Below are 22,940 nucleotides of genomic sequence, written 5' to 3'. Positions count from 1 at the left end.
TTTATTGGACGCTTGCATGTGCTTGCCTGAGTTTTGAATGTGTTTTCAGACACCTTAAATTTTTGTAGCGCCTTCCTGATATGCTGAAAATTTTGCTCCGGTGTAATATGCAGAAAAAGACAGCGAGTGCTTAGCCCAGTAGATAAGGCACTCGGCATATGAGCGTGGGGTTACAGGTTCGAAACTCACCCAGCGCCGTTGTTCTTCCTTTGGAATTTATTTCGTTCTTTTTTTTTCTTTACGGAACGCATCATGTTACGCGGAACAGACGGGCCGACGGACAGACTTCTTCGCTGGGTCACCTAAGAATGCTAACGCATTAAAAAAGCCTTTTCATCTCCTTTGTTTAAATTAGCAAGGACTGTGCAATAAAATAGAGCAGTTTAAGCAAGCAAATGCTGTGGTGGCTTAGCGACTATGGTGTTGCACTGCTGAACAGGCGGTCGTGGGGTCAAATCCCGGCCGGGGCGGCTGCATTTCGATAGGGGCGAAATGCAAAAAACACGCCCGTGTTTGGTAACAAAGCCATTGCAGGGCGCAGGACTACCACGCGATGAGTACCTGTGTCCTGCATTTGCATGGTTGTCCAAGTACCATGAAAAATCACCAAATAGCCTAATTCATCACGATTAAGTGTAGTTGCTAGTGGCATGAGGACGCATAAAACAAACCAGCATTTTAAGGAGTAAGAAGGTGCATAAAAAAGCTGTCAGAAGAGCAAGAACCTCAGGAAAATTGATCATATGCAGAAACGCTGCTGCGCATGCGAGGGAAAAGTATTTTCCGACCAAAACACTCTTGACTACCGACTATAGCAGAACTAAGTGTTGTTGTTGTTGCCTCAAAACACGGCCTGTACCCATGAGGCGTATTGGCCACACTGTGCTCATTGAAAGGTGCACCCAACAAAATATAATAAGAGGTGAAGGCCAACATTCAAAACGATGCATTAGGCAACTAAATTATGACAAATTTTGAGAGTAAAGTGCACCACGGTCGGTACCTTAGCAGCGTACCTTCCGTACGCTTCAATTATCTTATGCAGAGCAGTAATCATTGACCCATGGCTCGTGCCTCATTCACCACTATTCTTGGATGCGGACCCTTTTTCTGGCATCACTCAAGTTCCCCGACCACATCCAATCGCCGTCGCATTCCAATTATGGTGCGCCGAGGCGCGTTTACCATGTTACCGGACCCGCCAGACAGGTTGGCGACTCCCACCTAATGCACCGCCACGTCGAGCTATTGTCTCCCCCTCTGCTTGAATCTTCCCGAAAGTGCAACGGGAGGCTGGCACGGTTCCAAGTAGTTGATCTTGGTCCCGAGCAAAGCTGTTTTGCGGTTCTGGAAGGTCATTCGAGAACAACCCATCTCCTCCAGCTGAACGCTTCCAAGCGAGGAGGCGACGCCGGAGACAAGTCAACCCTCGGACAATGGAGCCCTTGTAGCGTCCACATTGGCCGAATGTGAAGGCACTTGCACGGGCACCTACCATTAGAGAAAAATGATGACACCTGAGCTGGCTCGACGATTGGCCGATTGGAAGGGGTTAAAAGCGAAAGACAGAGAGAGGAGTTTTTTTCGTTATTCTTGTCACGGGCCGCAGCGTCCGATTTGCTGCCGGCCGTCGATGACTTTACGACTGTTCATTACTCTGTGTTATTACTGTAAATAATGTAAATAAACCTTCAGTTCTCAAAATCCTCCTCAACGTCGGCCAACTCCCACGCTCAGCGACAAGATCTAACACTGTTTAAGTTCACTGCAGGGCTCCCCCTGCGATCTCCAATTACCCCTTTCTTGCGCTAGCTAATTCCAGCTTGCGCCTGCAAATGCCCTGATTTCATCACCTCACCTAGATTTCTGCCGTCGTAGATGGCGCTTCCCTTTCCTTGACCCCCATTATGCAACTCCAATGCTCCTCCGGTTATCTACCCTAGGCATTACATGGTCTGTCCACGTCTCACTTTTGTCTCTTAATGTCAGCTAGAATATCGGCTATCCGTCATCTTGCTGATCCACACCGCTCTCTTCCAGTCTCTTACTTACCCATAGCATTTTTCTTTCCATCGCTCCTTGCATGGCTCTTAACTTGTTCCCGAGCTACTTTCTTAACCATCAAATTTTTGCCCCATATGTTAGCACCGACAGAATGCAACGACTGCGCACTTTTCTTCTCAACGACTGTGGTAACCTCCTAGTCGGGATTTGGTAATGCCTACTGTATGCACTCCAACCCATGTTTATTCTTCTGTAAATTTCGTTCTCATGATCCTCATGATCAGGATCTCCTGTGAATAATTGACCTAAACACACTCCTGTACAGACACTAGAGGCTGACTGGGCATCCTGAATTATTGTTCCCTTGCCGGCTATTGAACATTGACTTTGTCTTCTGCCTGCTGATCTTCAGCCTCACTCTTACACCTTCTTGCTTAAGGTCCTCAATTATTTGTTGTAATTCGTCCACTGCGTTGCTGAACAGGACAATGTCATCTGCAAACGGAAGGTTGCTGAGATATTCGCCGTTCATCTTCACTCATAGGTATTCGCAGTCTAATAGCATGAATAATTCTTCTATGCATGCAGTGCGTAGCATTGCAGAGCTTGTGTCTGCCTTGCCTGACCTCTTTATTGATAGGTAACTATGTACTTTTCTTGTTGAGAACCAAGGTAACTGTGGAATCTTTTTAGATATTTCTCAAGACATTCACGTGCGCCTCCTGTACTCCTTGATTACGCAATGCCTCTATCACTGCTGGTTTCTCTATTGAATCAAATGTCTTTTCCTAACCTATGAAAGCCACATAGAGAGGTTGATGTACTCCGGAAATTTCTCGATTACCTGATTGATGACGTGGATGTGATACCTGGTAGAATATTCCTTCCTGAAGCCAGCCTGTTCTTTTCGTTGATTGATTTCAAGTGTTGCCCTGATTCTATTGGAAGTTATCTTGGCGAATATTTTATACAGTACTGAAAGCAAGTTAATGGGCCTATAAGTATTCAATTCTTGAACGTCTTGCGTCTGTTGGATTAGCATAATGTTGGCATTTTTCCAGCTCTTTAGTAAACTTGAAGTCCTGAGACATTGCGTGTGAAGGGCCGCAAGCTTTTCAAGCATATCTCCTCCACCGTTTATTAATTCGACTGTTGTTCTATCTTGTCCTGCCACTTTTTCCCGAGACATGTCTTGTAAGTCCCTTCCAGCTTCATCGCTATAGGCACAGAAGGAGCCTCTGTACCCTGTTCATCGCTACTTCCAATGAAGGTTGCGTTTCTGCTCTGGCTACTGCATTCGTCAGCTATATGCTGAGACATCTGCTCATAGTCCTGCGAGCCCCCCTGTACCGGGCTTTGAGTGGACGTTAAAGAACTCCAGACCCGTCGTGGTTGCTTAGTGGCTATGGTGTTCGGCCGCTAAGCACGAGGTCGCGGGATTGAATTCCGGCCACGGCGACCGCATTTCTATCGGGGCGAAATGCGAAAATACGCGTGTACTTAGATTTAGGTGCACGTTAAAGAACCCCAGGTGGCCGAAATTTCCGGAGTCCCCCACTACGGTGTGCCTCATAATAATAAAGTGGTTTTGGCACGTAATACCCCATAATTTTTAAAGAATTCCAGGAGGTCCAAATTATTCCGGAGTGCCCCATTACGGAGTGCCTCATAATCAAATCGTTGTTTTGGTACGTAAAACCGCAGAATTTAATGGAATTTGTTTAGTCATGTGAGTCGAATGCGGCTTTCTAAATCAGGTATACGACACTTCGAAGAAAAGGGTGCTTCAAGCCACTTCGGGATAACATCTAGCGAATCCCCTGCTCCTTTAGTGGATATAACGTCAGAACGTGACCGCATGGACTGCTGAAAATAATTTTTTTATTCCGGAAAAACCTAAACAGCGGCAATCTTCTTTCTGATTTATACAATAAACGAGTGCAGTCCGTTTTTTTCTTCATATTTAGCTGTTGCTGCAGCTCGCGTAAATACAGCTGCATAGAATTTATGGTCGTTCCAATATTTCGGTGAATGATTATGCTCGATGCTTTTCCACGTTTTTCTTCGCCTGTAATCCCGCCTACATGCTTCATTCCACCAAGAGGAGTTTGACGACTTGCTGCCAGACACAACCGTAAACTCTGCGCGCTGAATAGCACAACTTAAAGGCGATACCACTGAGTCACTCAGACTTCCGTTGCTCATCAGAACTGGTGACGATGATAACCCTGAATTTATAGCCTATTATAAAGCTTCATTACTAACGAGCCGTCTTTGCCGTACAATAGGGGCCTGCCGTGAAAGCATAATTTCAAATCTAAGGGGGATGTAATCGCTACTTGTTCCGTGGTCAAAGGTGTCCCAAGATAAAATAGACATCTTAGCAGAAAAGAAAGTCAAGTCTAGTGCAGGTGAGAATGCATACTGAGAAGTACAATGCATCCTGTTCATGGTATTTACTTTCTTTTTCTTTTTTCTGCCAAGACTTACGAGAATCAGAAGAAGAAAGTGGGGGACTGCTACGCCTATTACTGATGGTCCCAAGCCTCATGGGTTCAAATGTGTTGCTGGATCCCTCAGTTTCTATTGGCGGAGGACATTCACGCCTGAGCGTGAAAGTTTGATTCGTTCGAATGTTGCGCAAAAATGCTAATTGAAGTGGGGGCAGCGACAACCGAGTGCGATTGGAGGAGTCTGTTTAATTTGGCGGTTAACATTTCGGTTATAGCTTCGGCAAGCGTGTTAAAAAGCCGTTCCATGAGTATTGGGACTGCCTTGTCTATAGCTGCGGCTACTGCGGCCGAAATCGTGGCTTCTAAAGATGCTGACTGACGGGACGCAGCGACTGCGTAGCCGACATCGTGCTCTTGCATCGCTGCTGTTGTTTTCGCACGGGAACAATGGCGTTCCTCCGCAGCCTCAAGTACCTGAATCTCACGGCGTCGCGCGGGTTAGTTACTATCTGTAGCAATATGTGTTTAATCGCACAAGCAATACTTTGGTGTATCTACGTCGCAGTGTGATGAGTGACAGGTGCCACAATTACATCATCTCACTGAAGATATGCCGACATTATCACTGTGCCCATATCTCGTACAGTTTCGCCACTGAAGTGGTCTATGCGTCAAGGTCTCCACGCGGAACAAATGCGGCCATGCCTTCACTTCAGACGACCGCGTTAAGCCGTTGAACGTGACAATACCGCTTTCAGTTTGAACCCTACTATCACCCACTGGCCTATTGCATCTGTAGACAAAAACACCACCAGCCGGAGAGAGCATCTTCAAAAAGGCCTCAGGAGTGATATCGGTGGGTACTCCACGAACAATGCCCTTCACGCATGCGAGAAGTGAAGGCACAAAAGCACGAACCGCCATGTTGTCGAATCACGTGCAATCAAGCAAATCAGTGAGGCACTAAACCGTGGACGACTTGCACAAAATGCCAGTCTTTCCAAACACCCCACATTCGAGATGTCAAGAAAGTGTTCGGTTATAACCCGCAGCTCCTCCAGGAAAATATTGAATTCACTCAATCGAATAGATCCACCATTGTATGAATGGGCGCCACGGGCCATGTGCTCACTCCGTTCCGAAGAAAACGCTTCACCGGCACCGACTGAGTGGCGCGGCCAGCCGATCAGGTCGTGCTCTGGACGAGACCGGAAACCGGCATTCACGGTCCTTGAAAATAAAAAAGGAAACACATCCATAGAAGGAACGAAGCAGCAGGCGCACTTAAAATGCAGCCAATCCCCTCTCGGTGACTGGACAAGAGGATCACTTGGTTGCCTGGTCAAGCAGGAAAGTGGTGATGATAATGATGACGATGACTCTTTATTTAATTGCACAAACTCCCTGTGGAGGACAGGCTACGTACCGGGTGGTATTATGATAAAAGAAGAAGGGAAAATAATTATATAATCGGAGATGATAAAGAAACCGGCCATAAATGAAATAATACAGTGTATCAGGAAAGTGCCTTGGAGCGCTGTACTTTCCATTAAACAGCTTCGCCTTTACCATTGCCATAAAATCCTCTACACTGTGAAGGATGGGTGGCAGTGACGGCTACTGAATGCAAATGGCCGACTCAAAGGGAGAAATTAAATCTGTACACGGCGAAAAACTCCTTGCTGGACAGTCAGATTACAGATTAACTTACAGATTTTCTCAAATGATCTTTCCTCGAAATGCATCACTGTGAAAGGTCCGTAGTCCGCCTTATACGCAAAAAAAAAAAAAATCGCTCTACAAAAATGAAAATAAATAAAGATACGGTAAGAGTATACAGACTTCCTTAATCACTGACGACAGAAGTCGCGTAACTGCAGCATTCGAACTTACTCGAACGGCACTGTAAACGCACCAGCTGTTTAGATCTCGTTAGCGTACGTACTGCCAGGGAACCTTGTTTTCGAACCACGCGGCGGACATGGTCTCCGAGATCCGCCCTGCCCGATGTCGCAGGCCAAGCGGCGAGCCGCGGGTTTCCCGAATCTAACGGTAGAGGTCGTTACGAATGTCGCAAATGGTCCAGTTAAATGTGAGACTAACTGAGAAGAGAATATAAAAAAAACGATGTTTAAGATTGAGAGATAAAGGACTGCAGTATTAACAAATTCAGAAAAAAAAGTCGAATTGATTGTACATTAAAAGTAGGCTGAGAGAGAAAAACGATTTAGAAAAGTAACACAATTAATACGGTAATTGTTCTGTTTTTCCTAAGAAATCAAACTGTAGTAGAGTCAAGATGCCGTGGCTAAAGCCTAGTGACGAGGCTCCAAATGACAACAAGCAAGGCATGTAACATCAGAAGAAGAAGCAGAAGAAGAAGGAACGCTTGCACTGGTGTCACCATGCCCCAGCCTCCGGTAAGTATTTTGGTTAATTTAAAGTCTTCCGACTGTTTGATCACAATTTTCTTAATTTAGTCTAACGTTCGCTTTCGCACTGCCGCTATCTGGCGGTATAATCCTTCTGTTAAGCTTTTGCAGAAGTACCTGTAGATACATCTTCTCCTCTGCTGTTAGGGCTAGTGATGTTCTCTTACCCGATAGGTGGCCCGTTAAATAGCATTATCATTAAATTCAGACACCCAGAGGCAAAAGCGATGGCAGGCGGCGAAGACACCAGCACTCCTCGTAATGTTAAATATAAGTGACTAGGGTGTATTGTATCAATGGTTTATAGTAGATATTACTAGGGCATGTCTTCTAACAGTGTACTACGGGCGCTGTCGGCCATTTAACATCAAACTCCACTTAATTTTGGTCATAGTTCCTGAGAATGCATTTAGACTACACGGAAGTAAATGAAATCTGTTCTACAGCTAAGGTCTTGCTATTCGTAGAACTTGACGACTTCTTCGTTTCATTAGGTGATTGATTTTGCCTTGCACACTGTTTACTTTATTTGTGCGAAAGTTATCTTGAAAAGAACTTTAAAAAAGGCTGAAAATTACTCTTAGGACGAATTTCAATGTAGTCGTTAAAGTAATCGGACAGGGCCCACTCTCATAAATGTATTCGTACAATTAAACTTAGTGTTAATTAGAGCAGAGCGCCCTGTAGGTAATAGTAAAATAAGAGTGCACCGGTCAAGGCAGATCATTAAATAAATCAGGTCCCAGGCCCACTAAATGAAATGCCAGACTTTAGGTCTGCAGATCATGTTTATTTTGACACCGAATTTATGCGCATATCAATTGATAATATCACAATATCAGGCGTACTTTCAAACACAATATGAAGCTGGCCATTTCAGTTACCCTTCACTACCAAGATGATTTCTTATTGGCTACCTCTATAGCAGGGTGACGAAAGTGCAAACTGTTTGTTATATATAAATGCGAAAATTACATTTTCCCGTGATAGTTGTGAAAGGTAAGAAATGGGTTCAGTGTGACATAATTTAAAGTTAAACGTTGATTACATCCCACACTCTTGAAGAAGGCTTGACTGTTTTAATTATACAACAGCAGATGTGTAGGAAAACTGTTGACAAAGCCTTAATGGCACAAAAGAAAATAGCAGGAACTTTTTGTGCTACATGCAGCCGGATAATTTAACGATTCTACTCCAAAGCCATTTCTTGTGACGCTCGGTTGGAGCCGCGCTCCGTCCGGATAACCAACGAGGTCAGCCGGCCATGAAGGGTGGAGGACAAGAGTGGCATGTGATCGAGCGGAAGGAATGGCAAGGTTAAATTATTCGCTTGGGTATTGTGTGCGAGAACCGCACCATGAATGCGAGGACCGCCGTTACGAAATACGAGGTACACCATAGCGAATTAATTTTGACCACCTGCAGTTATGCAATGTGCACCACAAGTATAACTCAACCGACGTCATGCATTCTGCCCCCATCGAAATGCGGCTGTCGGGACCGCGGGATCAAGCGCACAACCTCGAGCTTAGGAGCTCAACGACATATAGCCACTGAATTATCCGCGGCGGGTAACTGACACGTTATACTAGCCCTGATATTGAATATAGTATCCTTATCTATTTTTTTGCTTCTTTGCATTTGACAACTGATTAAGCAAGGGGCATTCAAACGTGCGTAATGTCTACTTGAAAGGCAAAAGGATGTGTCTTTTGTTTTAAGTGTTTGAAACTGTATATGCCTGTGCGCTTCAACGCCTGAGCGCAGTCACACCAGATGGCGTTGCCGTCCTCATCGAAAGCATAGGCTGTATGCTTGAAAACCGCGCACCCAGTTGCAGAAGTGCTCAAAGAAACTGTACACGCAGAAATTGTTCTGAGTCCCCTCAGGGACAAGAGAAAAATGGTCCCGCGCGCGCGCGCGCGCACTTGTTGCTGTTAAATCGGTGGTTTCATCAGCGCACAGCTCTGACAAACTACAGCGAGGGAAGCGCACAAGGGTACGACTACCAGTGAGCTAAACAAAAAGAAATATTCTTATAAGAAGAAACAAACACAGGAAAGCCTGTGCACATTTTATTGCGCCTTCTTACGTCTATCTCTAGTACGTGGTAGCGTCTCTGCTTCACACGCAGAAGTAAATGTTTGGATTCCCCAATGTCTTCCTTTTTTAGAGTGGAAGAAACATTATAGACAATTTCACTAGGTAGGGCAAATGTATTTTACCTTTGCTTCTGCTGATTACATGTGCATGCGAAGCAAAAAGTTATTCTGTCTCGTCGCTTTCTTTTAATCTGCAGCAAGGAATTATCACTGTGACACTGTGGTATTCGTACTAATTATTGTATTACCAATTTTGGATGTTATAATTTTTATCGCAGTGTTAAATCAGTAAATTAATCAATTAAATACAACTGTTATAATCTTCTTTAAACAAAAGAACACCGCCAACAAACTTTCTTTAAACCAACTTTCTTAAAACGTAAGTGAAAACAGAGCCTACCAACTTTTCTAAAACTTTATTTTAACAAACTTTCTTAAAGTAAAGTAAGAACAGAGCGTACCAACTTTCTTTAAACTTTTTTCTTAATGAACTTTCTTCAAACGAAAGTAAATACAGAGCCTACTAACTTTCTTGTAACAGGCGTTAATAGGAAGTAAAAGTACATAGCATGTTATTGAAGTTGATAGAAAGTTCACGGCGGCCGCATTTCGATGGGGGCGAAATGCGAAAACACCCGTGTGCTTAGATTTAGGTGCACGTTAAAGAACGCCAGGTGGTCAAAATTTCCGGAGTCCTCCACTACGGCGTGCCTCATAATCAGAAAGTGGTTTTGGCACGTAAAACCCCAAATATTATTATTATTAAGTTGATAGAAAGTTGGAAAGAATTTGAAAGAAAGTAAGGATGCATCTTTGCCCCCCCACCACACCGTACCTACCCCTTTCTTTTCCTAGTGTGTTTCATAGTTTATGTACGCAGTACACGGGTTCCTGGTGGTTTTCGACCAAATTACCGTTGTATCAGAAGGCTGGATTTCCCACAAACGATCCTTAAGACGGGCTGTGATGTTTATGCAGTTAGCGCCACTGCTGGTAACCTTGACTGATACTGATGCTGTTCGAAACACTGTTAGTTGTCGTTTGTGTAATGCCGCACAAGCCATCGCTATCGCAATTTCGGTTTTTGGGTGAATCTGAATACATATCTTTCAACCTTTCAAATGCTCCTCTTCCCAGGTTGCTAGTCCCATCCAACCGACGGACATTCAGCTGACAGGGGCGCCATTTATATTCAGCACGAAATACATCCAGACCGCCAGCGGGGCACTCAATCTCGTAGAAACGGTGAGTAAGCGGAGGCACTGACGACGTTATCCCATACTGTGCTGTTCCTGCTCTTTGAAGTCCCGTCGGCATTCATTACAGAGTACCTATTTCTTCAAGCCAAAAACATACACTAGAATAAGAAGCAGGGGTCCGCGTGTTCAGAAGCACGGGGAAATAAATGAGAACAAAGAAACACAAGATCATCGTGCTCCCCCCCCCCCCCAAACGCACCTACACCACGAATAACATGCTGAAAGGCAAGGCAAGGCAGGGTAGGACAGGGCAGGGCAGGGAACACCAGGCCAGGCAGACAGGCGGGCATGCAGCGAAAGTTGACGACATGAGCCCGTGGTTGTCGCGTAATTTTCAAACATAAATCGAACCGGGAATCGAGCCATCGCCGTATCTCGAATGGTATAAACACAACACGCATCATGCGGAGTTTCAGGGACCGGTTCCCACCTGCAGGAAGTTATTCCTTTCACTTCCCCTTGTATTTACTAAGGATATGAAGTTTATCGCAAATTCAACCCTTATGTATTCCTATTAATGTTGTTGTAATCGAAAACTGGAGACCTCGGTGCCGTATATGGTTGTTTCTAATAGTAAAGAAGCAATAGTTAGGAAAAGCTGGCAAGCGAAGCTGCTACTATGTTTTTTTTATGGACATTCAAGCGTACACATCGGCAGCTGCCAGAAGCGCAGGCAGGGCCACACTGGATCTGCTCGACAAAGCCTGCAGTGCCCGCGAGCATCACGTTCGCATCTGGCCCTTTCGTAATCGTGCAAGTCCATCATGGAACTCTTGCACTTTCATTTCCTCTTTCCTTCATTAGGAATACGAAGCGTATCGCGAATTCAACCATTCATACATAAATAATTACACATTTCAATTAAAAACAGGCAAGTTCATCTAGCTACACCTTTCATGGATTCACTGTCTGTTTACTTCTCATGGCCAGCGGCGGCATGTGGGCTTTGGACGCAGTGCCTGGCGGTGGTGCTGTTCCACTCGCTCTGCTCCCACTCCGAGGAGAGCCTGTCCGAGGCGCTGTTCATGGTGTCGTTCACCTACTCCATCGCTGGCATCTACCTGCTCCTGAACGGCACCTGCAACCAGACGCAGCAGCCTGTTGGCTCGTCCAGGCAGCCATCGACGCTGCTTGTACGTGAATATCTTGCTATACGTGTTGATACTAGGTTTGTTCACCGACGTTATGTTGCTGTCGTGGAATGGAAATTGGTGTGAACCGAATGCTGATGCGGTTTTTGTCAAATTTGGAAAGTGCAGCGTGGCGCTGGGACCTAGGCACGGTTGCTGATGCATCGCTGGCGTCCTTCAACTTCACTGAGCTCCAGTCCAGTCAATGTTATCTGCGCGGAGGTGGCAAGCAAGCCTCAAGTGTAGTAATCTGAAGAAGTAGGTAATCAAATGAAAGCAGATAAAATATTGAGGGTAGCTAGGCAGGTGCTTGGATGTGACTGAGATGAAGGAAAATGTAACTTGAAAGCGGTGCTCCCATCGCGACGTGTCAGGAACGACGTTGATTGCTTTGTTCCCAGCCAATGGCCATTCGTTAGCACTTTTTGCGCGCGCTAGACAGCAACCGTGACTATTAACAGACTTCCAAGGCTTCGATCGTTGCAACACTGTGAGAAACTTACCGTATCTGTGCCAAACGGAAGGAGCCGCTGCAAGAGAACACTTGTGCATTAGGACAAGCTTATTCAGTGCGTATATACTCATACTGAGACTATTCTGTGCAGCTGATACAGCTACTCATCTTCCACTGTGCCGGCAGCATCGCCTTCCTAGCGTGTGGTTGCTACGTCCTCACCCGGCACTTTGGCGTTGCCAGGGCCATCGTTGCAGGCGTGAGTGCACATTGATCTTCGCACAACATACCGATTCGGAGAGGGAAAACGAAAATTCCGACTATGCGTTGCACGAGCTTTCACTGAATTCCAGCCTACACGAAGGAAGCTTGAAAAACAAAAGCAAAAGGAAAAGACAAGGAAGACATGGACAGAAAGAACCGGTACGACGCTAGTCCCGTATTCACAAAAATCGCTTACGCAAGAATTGTTCGTAAGAGCGTAAGAGCAAATTGTAAGAGCGCAACCTCGAATCGTGATGCCGAACATATGAATAGCGTACACGGCCTGCCTACTGCAAGGGCCACTTACTAATTATGAGAACCTTCGTGAATTCGGCCCCTGGTTTCCTTCCTATTGGTTTGCATGCATCAAAATACGAAATCAGCTGAACAAGGCACGCTTATGAAAATTCTACGGGACCAGGCCTGACCCTGGGAATACAATTGTTTGCCGTGTCACCCTGTTCACGCATATTATAACTCATAACCTCGTAAAATGACGTAAAATGGACATACATACAATCCCGTTACTATTGCGCTAGTGGTGATAGCGCACCATTCACATTTTATAGCTACTCAGGTCACGTAGTTTTCCCTGGACAGGCTTTTGTTGCGCCGCCAATCGCGTTCTCGACGCTTCATAGTTGCTTCATTCGAGACAGCTTTATGTGCTGCTGTTGTAGAAGCAGCCGGGACACTTACGAGCTAGGAGTACTACATAGCGATTCTACAGCAGATTTAATCGGAAGGTGTCTTGTTTTCAGCCGCTCGTCTTTCGAACCAATACCTACCCGCGCAAACTGACAAGGCGATACTCGGATGGCAGCCACGTCTGGTCGATAGCTGGTGCGGTTTTCAGCTATAACTTGGTGTAACGCATTAGGGGCCCTATAACGTAAAACTATTCCAATTTTTTTTATTCCAATCTCCTAACGTGAAATTTACGTAAGCACTGACACAAGCACTCGGCGGTAACCGCAGCGTTCTTTGAAGAGCCCGATCAAACGCTTTGCCTATGTGAGGTCACTTTTCCTTGCTTTCAAAGCGAATGACATTGGCTGCATTGCGCGGTTTTCTTTTTCAATGTGACTGACAAGAGGCAAGGAACACGCAGGAATGGAGAGGGTTTCAGTGGGACCAAGCTAGCGCTGTGAAACAAGATAGCCAGTTGAGGAGTGCGGTGCCGGCCGCTGCGATTGGTCCGCTTCCCCTTGCTTATGTTGCGGTGGCTGGTCGGAAATTGAGGCGGTATGCAACGGTAAAAAATGACGTACAGTGCGAAGGACAAGGACTTCGAGAGACGACATACAGAGCGCTGATACACACACACATACACAGCCAAGCACAGCCAAGCAAAAATGTTTATACTAAGCAAATAAATTCATGCTCCCCAGAAGCTCCAAGTAACCAGTGCCTGAGCGATCGGCGGGCAGCCATCTTCTAGTCCCTTCGCAATGGGGCAGTCTCCAGCTATTCAGAAAAAAAATCAGTTTTGGTCGGCACATCAACGCATCTTTAACCCGTACATGTCATTTTGAAGCGGTGAGTTTTCGCAGTTCTCTGGTGTCGCGTGACAGGCAGGGGAAGCGGGCGGAGTCCAAAAGCTTTTCGCGGAGCACTAATGGTGCAAAAAGACATCGAATGCAAAATAAATATTTTTCATTTTTTCAGCATAATCGTGCATAATCATTCTGCACCTCCTATGATATGGGGAGCTTTCACGGTTTTCACGGAGGGTGGCTTGAACCTTTTTCGACCAGTTTTGGAGGGCTGATTGCAGAATTTAATAGAAACAGTTTGGAATAACTTTACGTTACAGCGCCAAGCTTCGGTTTTCAGTAACGTACGTCGCTGTACCAAATATATTGACGTGAAAGGTCTTTCAATTCGGTCAAGGAGGTCGCTTACTAAAACCGCATATACCGAAAATATGTTATGCTATTAACGTTGTTTAGAGAAAATGAGCTACTGGCAACTCCAGAATCCATTACTTGTGCTGGCAACACTGTCCAAATAAACAAATATGGCTACGACATCTAGGCTCACGGCGGCTCTTTCGCTTGGTGCTGCGCTCACGCGTTTCTCGTTCGTCACGTCGAATCGAGGCGTCACGTCGAATCCGAAAGGGTCTTTTTTGCCGATGCCGATTAGCTTATCCAGATCGATCTCAAAGATTTCAGCGACGAAACCTCGGATATCGTTGCGCTGTGCCTGCCAACGTCTGGCCGGCCTAGCGAGCAGCATCAAATTTTTTTAAACACAAAGAGCCTTTCAAGCGAGCCAGCGCTTTAAAAAAGGGATGTGTTTGTGCGTAGGGGGCCTCCGAAAGGCCCAAGCACTTGTTTGCGGTGTCGCTCCACTGGTAGAGGTAGCAAACTCGACTGTTTTCGAACTTCATAGGCAACCTCGCACTACGACTCGTGTTGTAGTGTATCACATTAAGCATTTCACAATATATAGGCAGTGACGTCTGCCTTGCTTTTAGAAGATAAATATGTGTATTCTGCACTGAGGCTAAAAACTATAACGTTAGCTAGATAAAAACAAGTGAGAGTTCCGCTGGTCAGCCCGGGCCGCACCTTTGTTTTTTATAGTTGGCTGATACGTGTAATAAGGTCGTATGCATCCAATGACTGGGGCTTGTTCATGCTTGCTGCACGCAGTGTTCGAGGTGGGGCTCGGGCTTCCGAACACAGCAGACACCCGCCACCCGTAGAAATTCTTAAACCCTAGTGAAACGCGTGAAGTGAATAACAGCCAATCGGACCAAGTTGAGTTTCTTCAGACTGGTGCGCAAGATAATCGAAGGCTTTCTTTAGGGCACTTTTATTAGGGTAAATGCGTGACTTGGAAGCGAACTAAGCCTGTTATAATGGAATTTAGGTGCTTGCACAGTGTCGGAAAGCAAACTAGAAGCGCTGTGCGCCGGCTGACCGCTCCAAAGCTAGAACGAGCGCTGTTTGCCGTTGCTTCTAAATTTCTTAGGAGCAAATAAACTGACAACGAAATGCGTTGAATGTAAAAAAACAGCATTTTCTGCCTGCACCGGTAAACTAAAGCGGGCTGTGAAAAAGATATGTCACCTCGCGGCATAACATGTGCCATGATCAGCTTCAGACCTTCCGAGGCGGTTATCATTCCTGCTACCATGCCTGCAGACAAAAGTACATTAACGAGAATATTCCTCCTGCTTAAAGCATTACTAACACTAATGCTTGGACAGAGAGCTGTAAACGTACATCACTATAATTTATGAAAGCGGCTGCCTACACAAAGGACACTCGGAGATTTAAAACGCCAGCAAGACATTTAAAGCAACGTTTTGCTCGCCAGGAGGAAACAAGTCCCGAGTGAAACGTTTCGAACAAACCGGTATAGTATCAGTCGTCACCGTTTCCCAATGCGAAGTTTCTTGTCCATGTCGCTCTCCGATGCGCGTCGTCTGCTTCTTTCGCGGAAAGATGAAATCATACCTTGCTGTTTTTCCACCACTATGACATGCATAATGATACACGACAAGTCTTTCGACATTCGTATTTTTCATTTCCGCGCATGTGAGCGGCGGCATCACGAAGATTAGAGAACTACGAGGCATTCAGGGCATGCCGTAATATGAGGCCCTCTTTCGCTTCAATCTTGAACCTGGATGAGCTGTTTCTCGGCGCGGCCTCTATGGCGCAAGCACTTAGTTGGAGTCGCCAATTACTCAATCGCTGTTGCAGTGCAACACATGGCGCAATCGACGCTAAATTGTCTCCAGCTCATCGTTCAGAGTCTGTCGATCCGAGCGGGAGTGCTCGCGTTTGGGAGATCTTACTCAGCCGTAATAGTTATAATGCATCAAGCTCAAACCAGTGCTGATCAGGACTTATAAGGTCTGCCGTTGTGCAACATTTTGGAAAAATGGCTCGGCTATGGCGCCCAGCGTTCGATACGTAGCGCCCAGAAATGGTGTGAAGCGACTCGGGGAGCAAGCCAAAGGGATGACAATTCGCGCCCACCGCCTTTGACCACTTCGGGCCCACTGTATAAATACGGATCGAGCATGATTGCAAGATTAGACCGCAGGAGCTCGCTATAGCTGTGTCATAAGTTAGGCACGTAAGCTTTGTAATCCATGAACAAACGCCACGCGCTTTACTTTGGTATCGCAGTGTATACATATATAGAAGAAACAACCCGTTACTCAACCATACATGTGTCGCGTGAGCAGATGGTGCCTTGGTCGCGCCACGCATGACCCAATCGAAGACAAGTTTAGCCTCAGGTGCGGCGTTCAGGGAGGCGTCTAGCTCGGCAGTGCGTTTTGTCCATCCGAGCAGGAGAGGTCGCGTTTGGCAGAGCTCCCTCAGCCATTGTAGCTATAACTTAAGAAGCCCGAACTGGTGCTCATCAGGAGTACTACGGCCTTCAAGTGTAGAATGTGTTGCACGAATTTCACATTCGCTCATCTATGGCGCTGCTGCGTTCCCCACACGTATGGCGTAGAAAGGTTCTGACGAGATTCGGGCAGCAAGACAAAGGGATATGCGACCCCTTTGACCACGGTGGAACGCGTCCATTGCCATAGGGAGCGCAAGCGCAGGAAATTGGGGCGAGCGCGAGGGTCCCACCCATATGCGCGAGTGTGGTGGGCTCGAGCGGCACAGGGCTGTGTCGGGCACCACTAGTAGGGGCGGTCATTTCTGTTGCCCAAACAACCTCTGCAAAACAAGCAGGCCCACTGCGAATAGGTAGGCGAGCGCTATAGCAAAATTAAACCGTTAGACACCCAATAGCTGTAACAAGAGGAATGCATATAAGTTCTCTCATGCGTGAAAAAAATTTGCGTTGTTGATTTGGTTGCGTCATTTCTGTAGCCATAGTGCCCATACACCGTCTCCAGAGCGTGCAAGACGTTTCATGTACCTTACTGCGGTTCCACCCCTGATACTTATTCGAACTTTTTGTCTTTTCCGCATAGTGAACTGGGTTTTGCTTTACTTTCAATTAAATTTCACGTGTATTATGCCGCATTTTGCTGGTTTATCAGATCGTCCTGATAAATCGCGAACAATCTGCAAAAAAGAAAAATCAGACTGTGCTAAACAAAGTTAACTGTTGACACGGCTTTTAATGGTAGTAGAATTCAGACATGTTATCTTTTATTTTTACTTCTAACCGACTTTTAGTAAAAATCGCTTGTCGAATATCGCACAAATCTGCTGCTACAGCTGAAAGCTTAAAGGTGACAATGTTAATTAAACAAAAATCGCCTTGATCATTTAGCTAGAAATTCAGCTAACTAATTCTTTACTGCGGAGACGCAAACTGGAATTGCGGAATTGAAGCCATACAGTACTGAAGTCATGCTCGTTTAGCACAAATCCTAAGAGTTCGCGCCTGTTCCACGATACCTATCTATTAACATGAGCTCAAAAATACAATGACGTTTCCATTGATTTTAGACTTCAATGCGCTATAGACAGGTTTTCTTGCAAAACATTAAATGGAATAAAAATGCCTTTCATGACCCATTTTGAGAACGGATATCTCAAAATTTGTACTAATCTCAGCATTTCTGCTATATAGGCTTACCTCATTGGTGTTATCTACGATTCCACCATCGCAACGTACGTCCTCAAGTACTTAAGTAAGAGTATCGAGAGAAAGACTCGTAAATTATGCAATTCAAGATCGCTATTTCTTAGCCAATTAACACACTGCGGTGGCTTTATGGGTTTGGAATGACGCGATACGAATTTAATTGAATTTTGGGTTTCTACGTGCAAAAACAACGGTTTGATTATGAGGCACGCCGTATTGGGGCTCCGGATTAATTTTGACCTCCAGGGGATTTTTAACGTGCCCCCTAGTGTACGGGAAACGGGCGTTTCTGGATTTCGCCCTCATCTAAATGCGGCTGTCGCTGCCGAGATTTGATTCCGCGACCTTGTGCTTAGCAGCGCACTACCATAGCCGCTAAGCCACCGCGACGGACATGATGCGATACGAGCCATAGGGCACAAGGAAAGGTGTGTAGCATTCGTCTTATGGTCCTTATGCCTTGGCGTTCTTACGAAATTTCCTTAGGGAAGGTATCTCTACGTCTTGAAATAACACAGCTGAAGCGGAGCGTGCTTGCTGCTTCTCACGGTAATCGTCTCGGTCGTTGGTATATTACCTGAGTGAAAGCGGTTTCAGATTGTCGTCTTCACCCACGGGTAGAGGGTGTACGAACAGAAGCTTTCCTGAATAAACCTGATGCGAGTAGAATCGTGCCAGACGAGAATCGAATACGGATCGAATGTCGAATGCTCTTCTAACATTGCTTGAATAATGAAGTCTCATTATTACCATTACCATAAAACGATATTTAAATCCTAGTAGATTCACAGCGCTAGCACGTTTGTGTCATTACATTCCACATTATGAAGCGGTGTATATTAAAAGCAGAAACGGTGCATTATAGAGCAAATGCACTATTTATTCGAATACTCAGCACACGACGGTGAGTGCGAAAAGCATCGGTTTAACCGGAACAATCGAGAGAAGTCTAAAGTGACGTAAAATAGTCTGCCTAAGGTTTCGCGTTTTTTGCCATATAGCCAGCCGGGATAGAAATTATCGCTCTTTTGCTCCCATTTTACGCTTGATTGCGCACAATTGACGTATGGAAATATTCCAGATATATGCAAATTACAACGCTCAATCAGGTCGATATCGCTAAGCTGAACATGTCTGCCACTTGCCCTTGTCTAACATAGGAATCCAACATTTTTGATCAATGCCTAGCCTGCAAACAAGCATACAAACACAGCGGTGCAGTATTAGCCTTCAGCAAAATACGTCACTAAGGCGTACACTAGTTCCGTTCGTTTGCGTGGCCTTTCAGTGCTTGTCCGGACTTAAAGATTCTGGCTCTTATCAAGGACTCTGCGATGTATCGAGTGCTTCGTGGCCTGTGCGGAATCATTCGATCCACGCTGTTTAGGCAAAGTGCATGTGGCTGAAATTACGTCAATGAAGATTAATTTCGCTCTTCCGAAAGAAGATACATTTCTTGTCCAACAAAGCGAAGCTAAGCGCTTCTTCGCAGCATGTAATGGCACGCCCGTAACTCGCTGGTATGATGTTCAATCAATGATGGCATTTTCAGGCTGGGGCATTTAGTCTGGATTTCTTTTTTCTTTATTAAGACTCCAACCGGTGTTGAAGCTCTGCGCGTGCAAACGAAACAAAAGGCAGTCCGCAACCTGTCACGAAAATACCAGGCAGATGGTAGGCAGCGTCCAAAACTCATCGGGCATTTTATAGCCGATCAATGCCTGCACTCGCTGCTGCATGCTGTGGCACTTGTAAGCTGATACTAACAAGCATTTCTAAATCTGCACTTGATCAGTTATGGTTTTAACGCTGCTTGTTTGATGTATTGTAAGAAAGTATCGTTTTATATATATTGCACCTCGTACAAAGTGCTTTATAAAAGCTACGGCGACCGCAACATGGGCAAACTATATTGCCTCCGAAAACTCTCCATGCTTTCACAGTAAAAGAACAAGGGCTACAACAGAAACAGGCGTGAAAAGGCCATCTTGGTCGCCACGCAAATCTGTTGTGCGCCCAGATAGTCGCCTGGATGCTATGAAGTTAAGAAGAATGTTTGCACGCAGCTACTTTTTTTTCCTTGTACTCCCACGAAGCTGCCATGCCGTGAGCGAAACCCGCACTACATACACATATATTCTGCAAGGTTGTGTTCAGTTGGGCATACTGTATACGGCTTCTTAGAATGTTCCCAAGAACACTAATAAGAATTATAGTTACATTTGCTTTTCCAATGTTCATCGTAGTGAGACGTAATATCTTTCCCTGTGTACCCTGCATTAGGTTCACGTTAAAGAACCGCAGTTGGTCAAAATTCATCCGGAGTCCCCCTACGGCGTGCCTCACGGTCATGTGTCGCTTTTGGCACGTAAAACCCAGGAATTTGATTTTGATTTAATGTAGCCTTCACTGCTAAGACAGCTTGCAATTCGGAGACCACTATAGCAGCGCATTTGCCGCCTTTTCCCGCAGACGGTGTCCGTGGTGCAGGCGTGCGTTCACCTCTCGCACGCCCTGTACATCTACAGGGGCGACTTCCAACGATGGCTCGACAGCGTCTGAGCTCGCCCTCGACACCTAGCTGCGGTCGACCGCCGCCTAATCGAAGCTGGGCTTTCACCTGCCAAGCTGAATTTTCCACACGCGCTACGCCGAATGCCACTTGATAATCGCATCCCTCTGTATATATGTGTTATAGAGAATGTATATGTGTTAACGCCTTAGTTGTCGCATAATAAACTTCAAGACGCCGTACCTGTTGCGTGATTGTCTCGTGATCTTGAAAAATAGGACGTACTAAAACATTAGGGCACCTTCATCGGCTTTTCTTGTCCTTCAATAATAACCGTCATTTACCTTCGGTTACTGATTTTAAATGTGTGAGCATGTCTGTGGTTACCCTACGACAAAGCCGTCCGTCCCGTAAGAGAACAATGATGGCCGATCCCGGAGGTAGTGAAACACCGGGTCGACCCGCGGCGGAGCTGAAGCAGGCTTCAAGCATTCAGCAATGTGAAGCGAAAAGTACATGCATTCCTTGGAATGACGCATGCAATATAGATGGGGGCCCGCTGCAGCGCGCTGCTTTACCTTCGTGCTGCCTGTCGTTCCCACGCGAACGAAGTGGCGAGAACACATCGCTCACAAATTTCTCAGTACACGCCGCAACCTGGTCCTTTCACACATCGCCTTCAATATGTGGGCGCGCGCGTCTCTCTTCAACGCGAAGCGGCGATAAAACAGCGCGCGAAGCTATCACCAGTCGGCACTGTGTGCATCGCAGGTCGCCCTCGAGATATAGTCCGCGCGGCGAATGATGGTTCGAGGCGGATGGATAAGGCGCTATAGAGCGATACTAGCTTATAGTGGTCGGAACGTCATCAGCCCACTTGGCGCCGCCACAAGCGGTAGTTTGCTTGCCTCATAAATTCATCTTGCGCCGCTGTCCGCAGCAGTTCGTGTTGCCGCAGCGCTGTCGTTTATACCGGTGTATCAAGTTTCATAACATTGATAATGACACCAGGGGCGCGATTTTGTAGGAATTCTATTACTTTTTCTATGCCTTTTGCCGCCATCACTGCGCAGCCATTGGTCGAAAATGACCGGGCCGCGCCCATTTTGTCTGTCAATCACGCGACGTCAGGAACCCGCAAAAAGTGTAATCGTCATCGTGACGTTGACGCACTGATTATGCGGAGCAAAAGGCACGGATTTTTGGCACGGCCAGAGGCAGGGTCGTTTCCGAAGGCATAAAAAAAATGGCCGCCCCTCTGATCGCTATGGCCGTGGCTCTTCGCCGTCGCCGACGTGAACAGGGAGAGCCAGACGACGCGTTTGACATGCCGGATGACCATTTTCGACGGCGTTTTCGCCTCTCTAAGGGAACGGTGCATTTGTTGTGCGAGGAACTGGCGGGGGAACTAGAAGCTGAGCGAGCGACGGGACTGTCGGTGGAGCGGAAAGTGTTGTGTGCGCTGCGCTTCTTTGCTACCGGGAGCTTCCAAGCGTCCGTCGGGAGCGAGGAGACGATCCGTGTGTCGCAGTCGACGGTGAGCGAGTGCGTGCGACGTGTGGCAGAGGCTGTCGTGAACGCAGGGGCCCGCAACAAGTGGGCCCATTTTCCAAAGACAGCCGAGGAAAAGGCAGCCGTGAAGGAGGGTTTCCTTCGGCACGGCGCTATCCCCGGCGTCATCGGATGCGTAGACGGCAGCCTCATAGCCATTATCGCACCCAAGGGTGAGCGCAAGGCTGTGTTCATGTGCCGCAAGGGATACTACGCCCTCAACTGCATGTTCGTAAGTAAAACTCACGTTTTCTGCGATCCTTTTTGAAAGTTACGTTGCTCTCGCCAACGGGCACTTTCTCTGGTTTACGTTTTATCTCAGATCTGCGACGCGGACATGAAAATCTTGGCCTTGGACCCTCTGCGACCGGGGTCGGACCACGACGCTTTCGTCTGGCGGACGACATGGTTGCGCCGGCGGTTCCAAGCGGGGCGCATCGTGAATGCCGGGGAATACCTCCTCGGTGAGAAAAAAACATTTTTTTTGGCGCAGTCACGCTTCAGCAGCGCAGAACGCCGTGTCCGCTCCAACCCAAACTTTTAACCAAACCACAAGAACACGAGTAAGTCCAGAGTAAAAAAAGAAAATTGAGACATTGACTGCCACCATTGGCAATGTTCGAAGTGTTAAGTTACAAGCACATTATGTGTCTGCGAGGAGCTGACGAAAGCAATACGTATTAGTGCTTACTGCACCTAGTGACTGCTAGAAGCAGAAGAAATGAACACACATTACTGCTACTACTGTCATTGATAGCACCAACAAGTGTTGATTTCTTGTTTGTGGCAGGCACCGAGTAGTGCACTTGTAAATTGGTTAAGAGCTTGTGTCGGTTATGGACATGCTCAACTCATGCTTTTACTTGGGACTTGCAACCCTGAAGTCTACCTTTGTTGAATGATGCTGTAGCTTTCCTCAGTTGACAACTTGCCTCTCGTCAGCGGAGTACTCAATGTACTATTTCCATCTTTGTGCAGGTGACAGTGGCTACCCCTTGGAGCCGTGGCTCCTGACCCCGGTTCCTGGCCATCCTCCAGTGCACACAGCCGAGGGGCAGTACAACACAGCACATGCCGCCATGCGTTCCGTAGTGGAGAGGTGCATTGGGCTCTTGAAGAGCCGTTTCCGCTGTCTTCAGCGATATCGCACCCTCCTCTACGAGCCGGAACGTGCAGCCAACATTGTCGCGGCATGT

General features: G+C 46.5%; 1 protein-coding gene across 2 annotated transcripts; it reads left to right on the top strand.

The window, feature by feature from the left end:
- Nucleotides 1-6,307: 6,307 nt before the first annotated feature.
- LOC142572851 (uncharacterized) lies at nucleotides 6,308-20,462 on the top strand. Of its 2 annotated transcripts, XM_075682250.1 has the most exons (5): nucleotides 6,308-6,877; nucleotides 10,129-10,236; nucleotides 11,207-11,383; nucleotides 11,986-12,093; nucleotides 20,154-20,462. In XM_075682250.1, exons 1-5 carry the CDS (start codon nucleotides 6,791-6,793, stop codon nucleotides 20,241-20,243), a joined length of 570 nt encoding a protein of 189 aa, XP_075538365.1. In that variant the 5' UTR covers nucleotides 6,308-6,790; the 3' UTR covers nucleotides 20,244-20,462. The 2 variants fall into 2 exon arrangements, with proteins under 2 accessions (XP_075538365.1, XP_075538366.1); XM_075682251.1 differs by lacking the exon at nucleotides 11,986-12,093.
- Nucleotides 20,463-22,940: the final 2,478 nt, after the last annotated feature.

This window comes from Dermacentor variabilis, chromosome 2 (genome assembly GCF_050947875.1).
Source record: "Dermacentor variabilis isolate Ectoservices chromosome 2, ASM5094787v1, whole genome shotgun sequence".
Taxonomy (NCBI): domain Eukaryota; kingdom Metazoa; phylum Arthropoda; class Arachnida; order Ixodida; family Ixodidae; genus Dermacentor; species Dermacentor variabilis.
The sequence above is the reverse complement of the archived record's forward strand: the minus strand, read 5'-3'. Positions and strand labels throughout refer to the sequence as shown.

Bases quoted from the DNA above. Each gene is read 5' to 3' on its own strand.
- LOC142572851 (XM_075682250.1), top strand. From the start codon at position 6,791: ATGACAACAAGCAAGGCATGTAACATCAGAAGAAGAAGCAGAAGAAGA. The intron at 10,237-11,206 runs GTGAGTAAGCGG...CTTTGGACGCAG, and splicing joins CACTCAATCTCGTAGAAACG to TGCCTGGCGGTGGTGCTGTT. The intron at 12,094-20,153 runs GTGAGTGCACAT...CTTTTCCCGCAG, and splicing joins CCAGGGCCATCGTTGCAGGC to ACGGTGTCCGTGGTGCAGGC.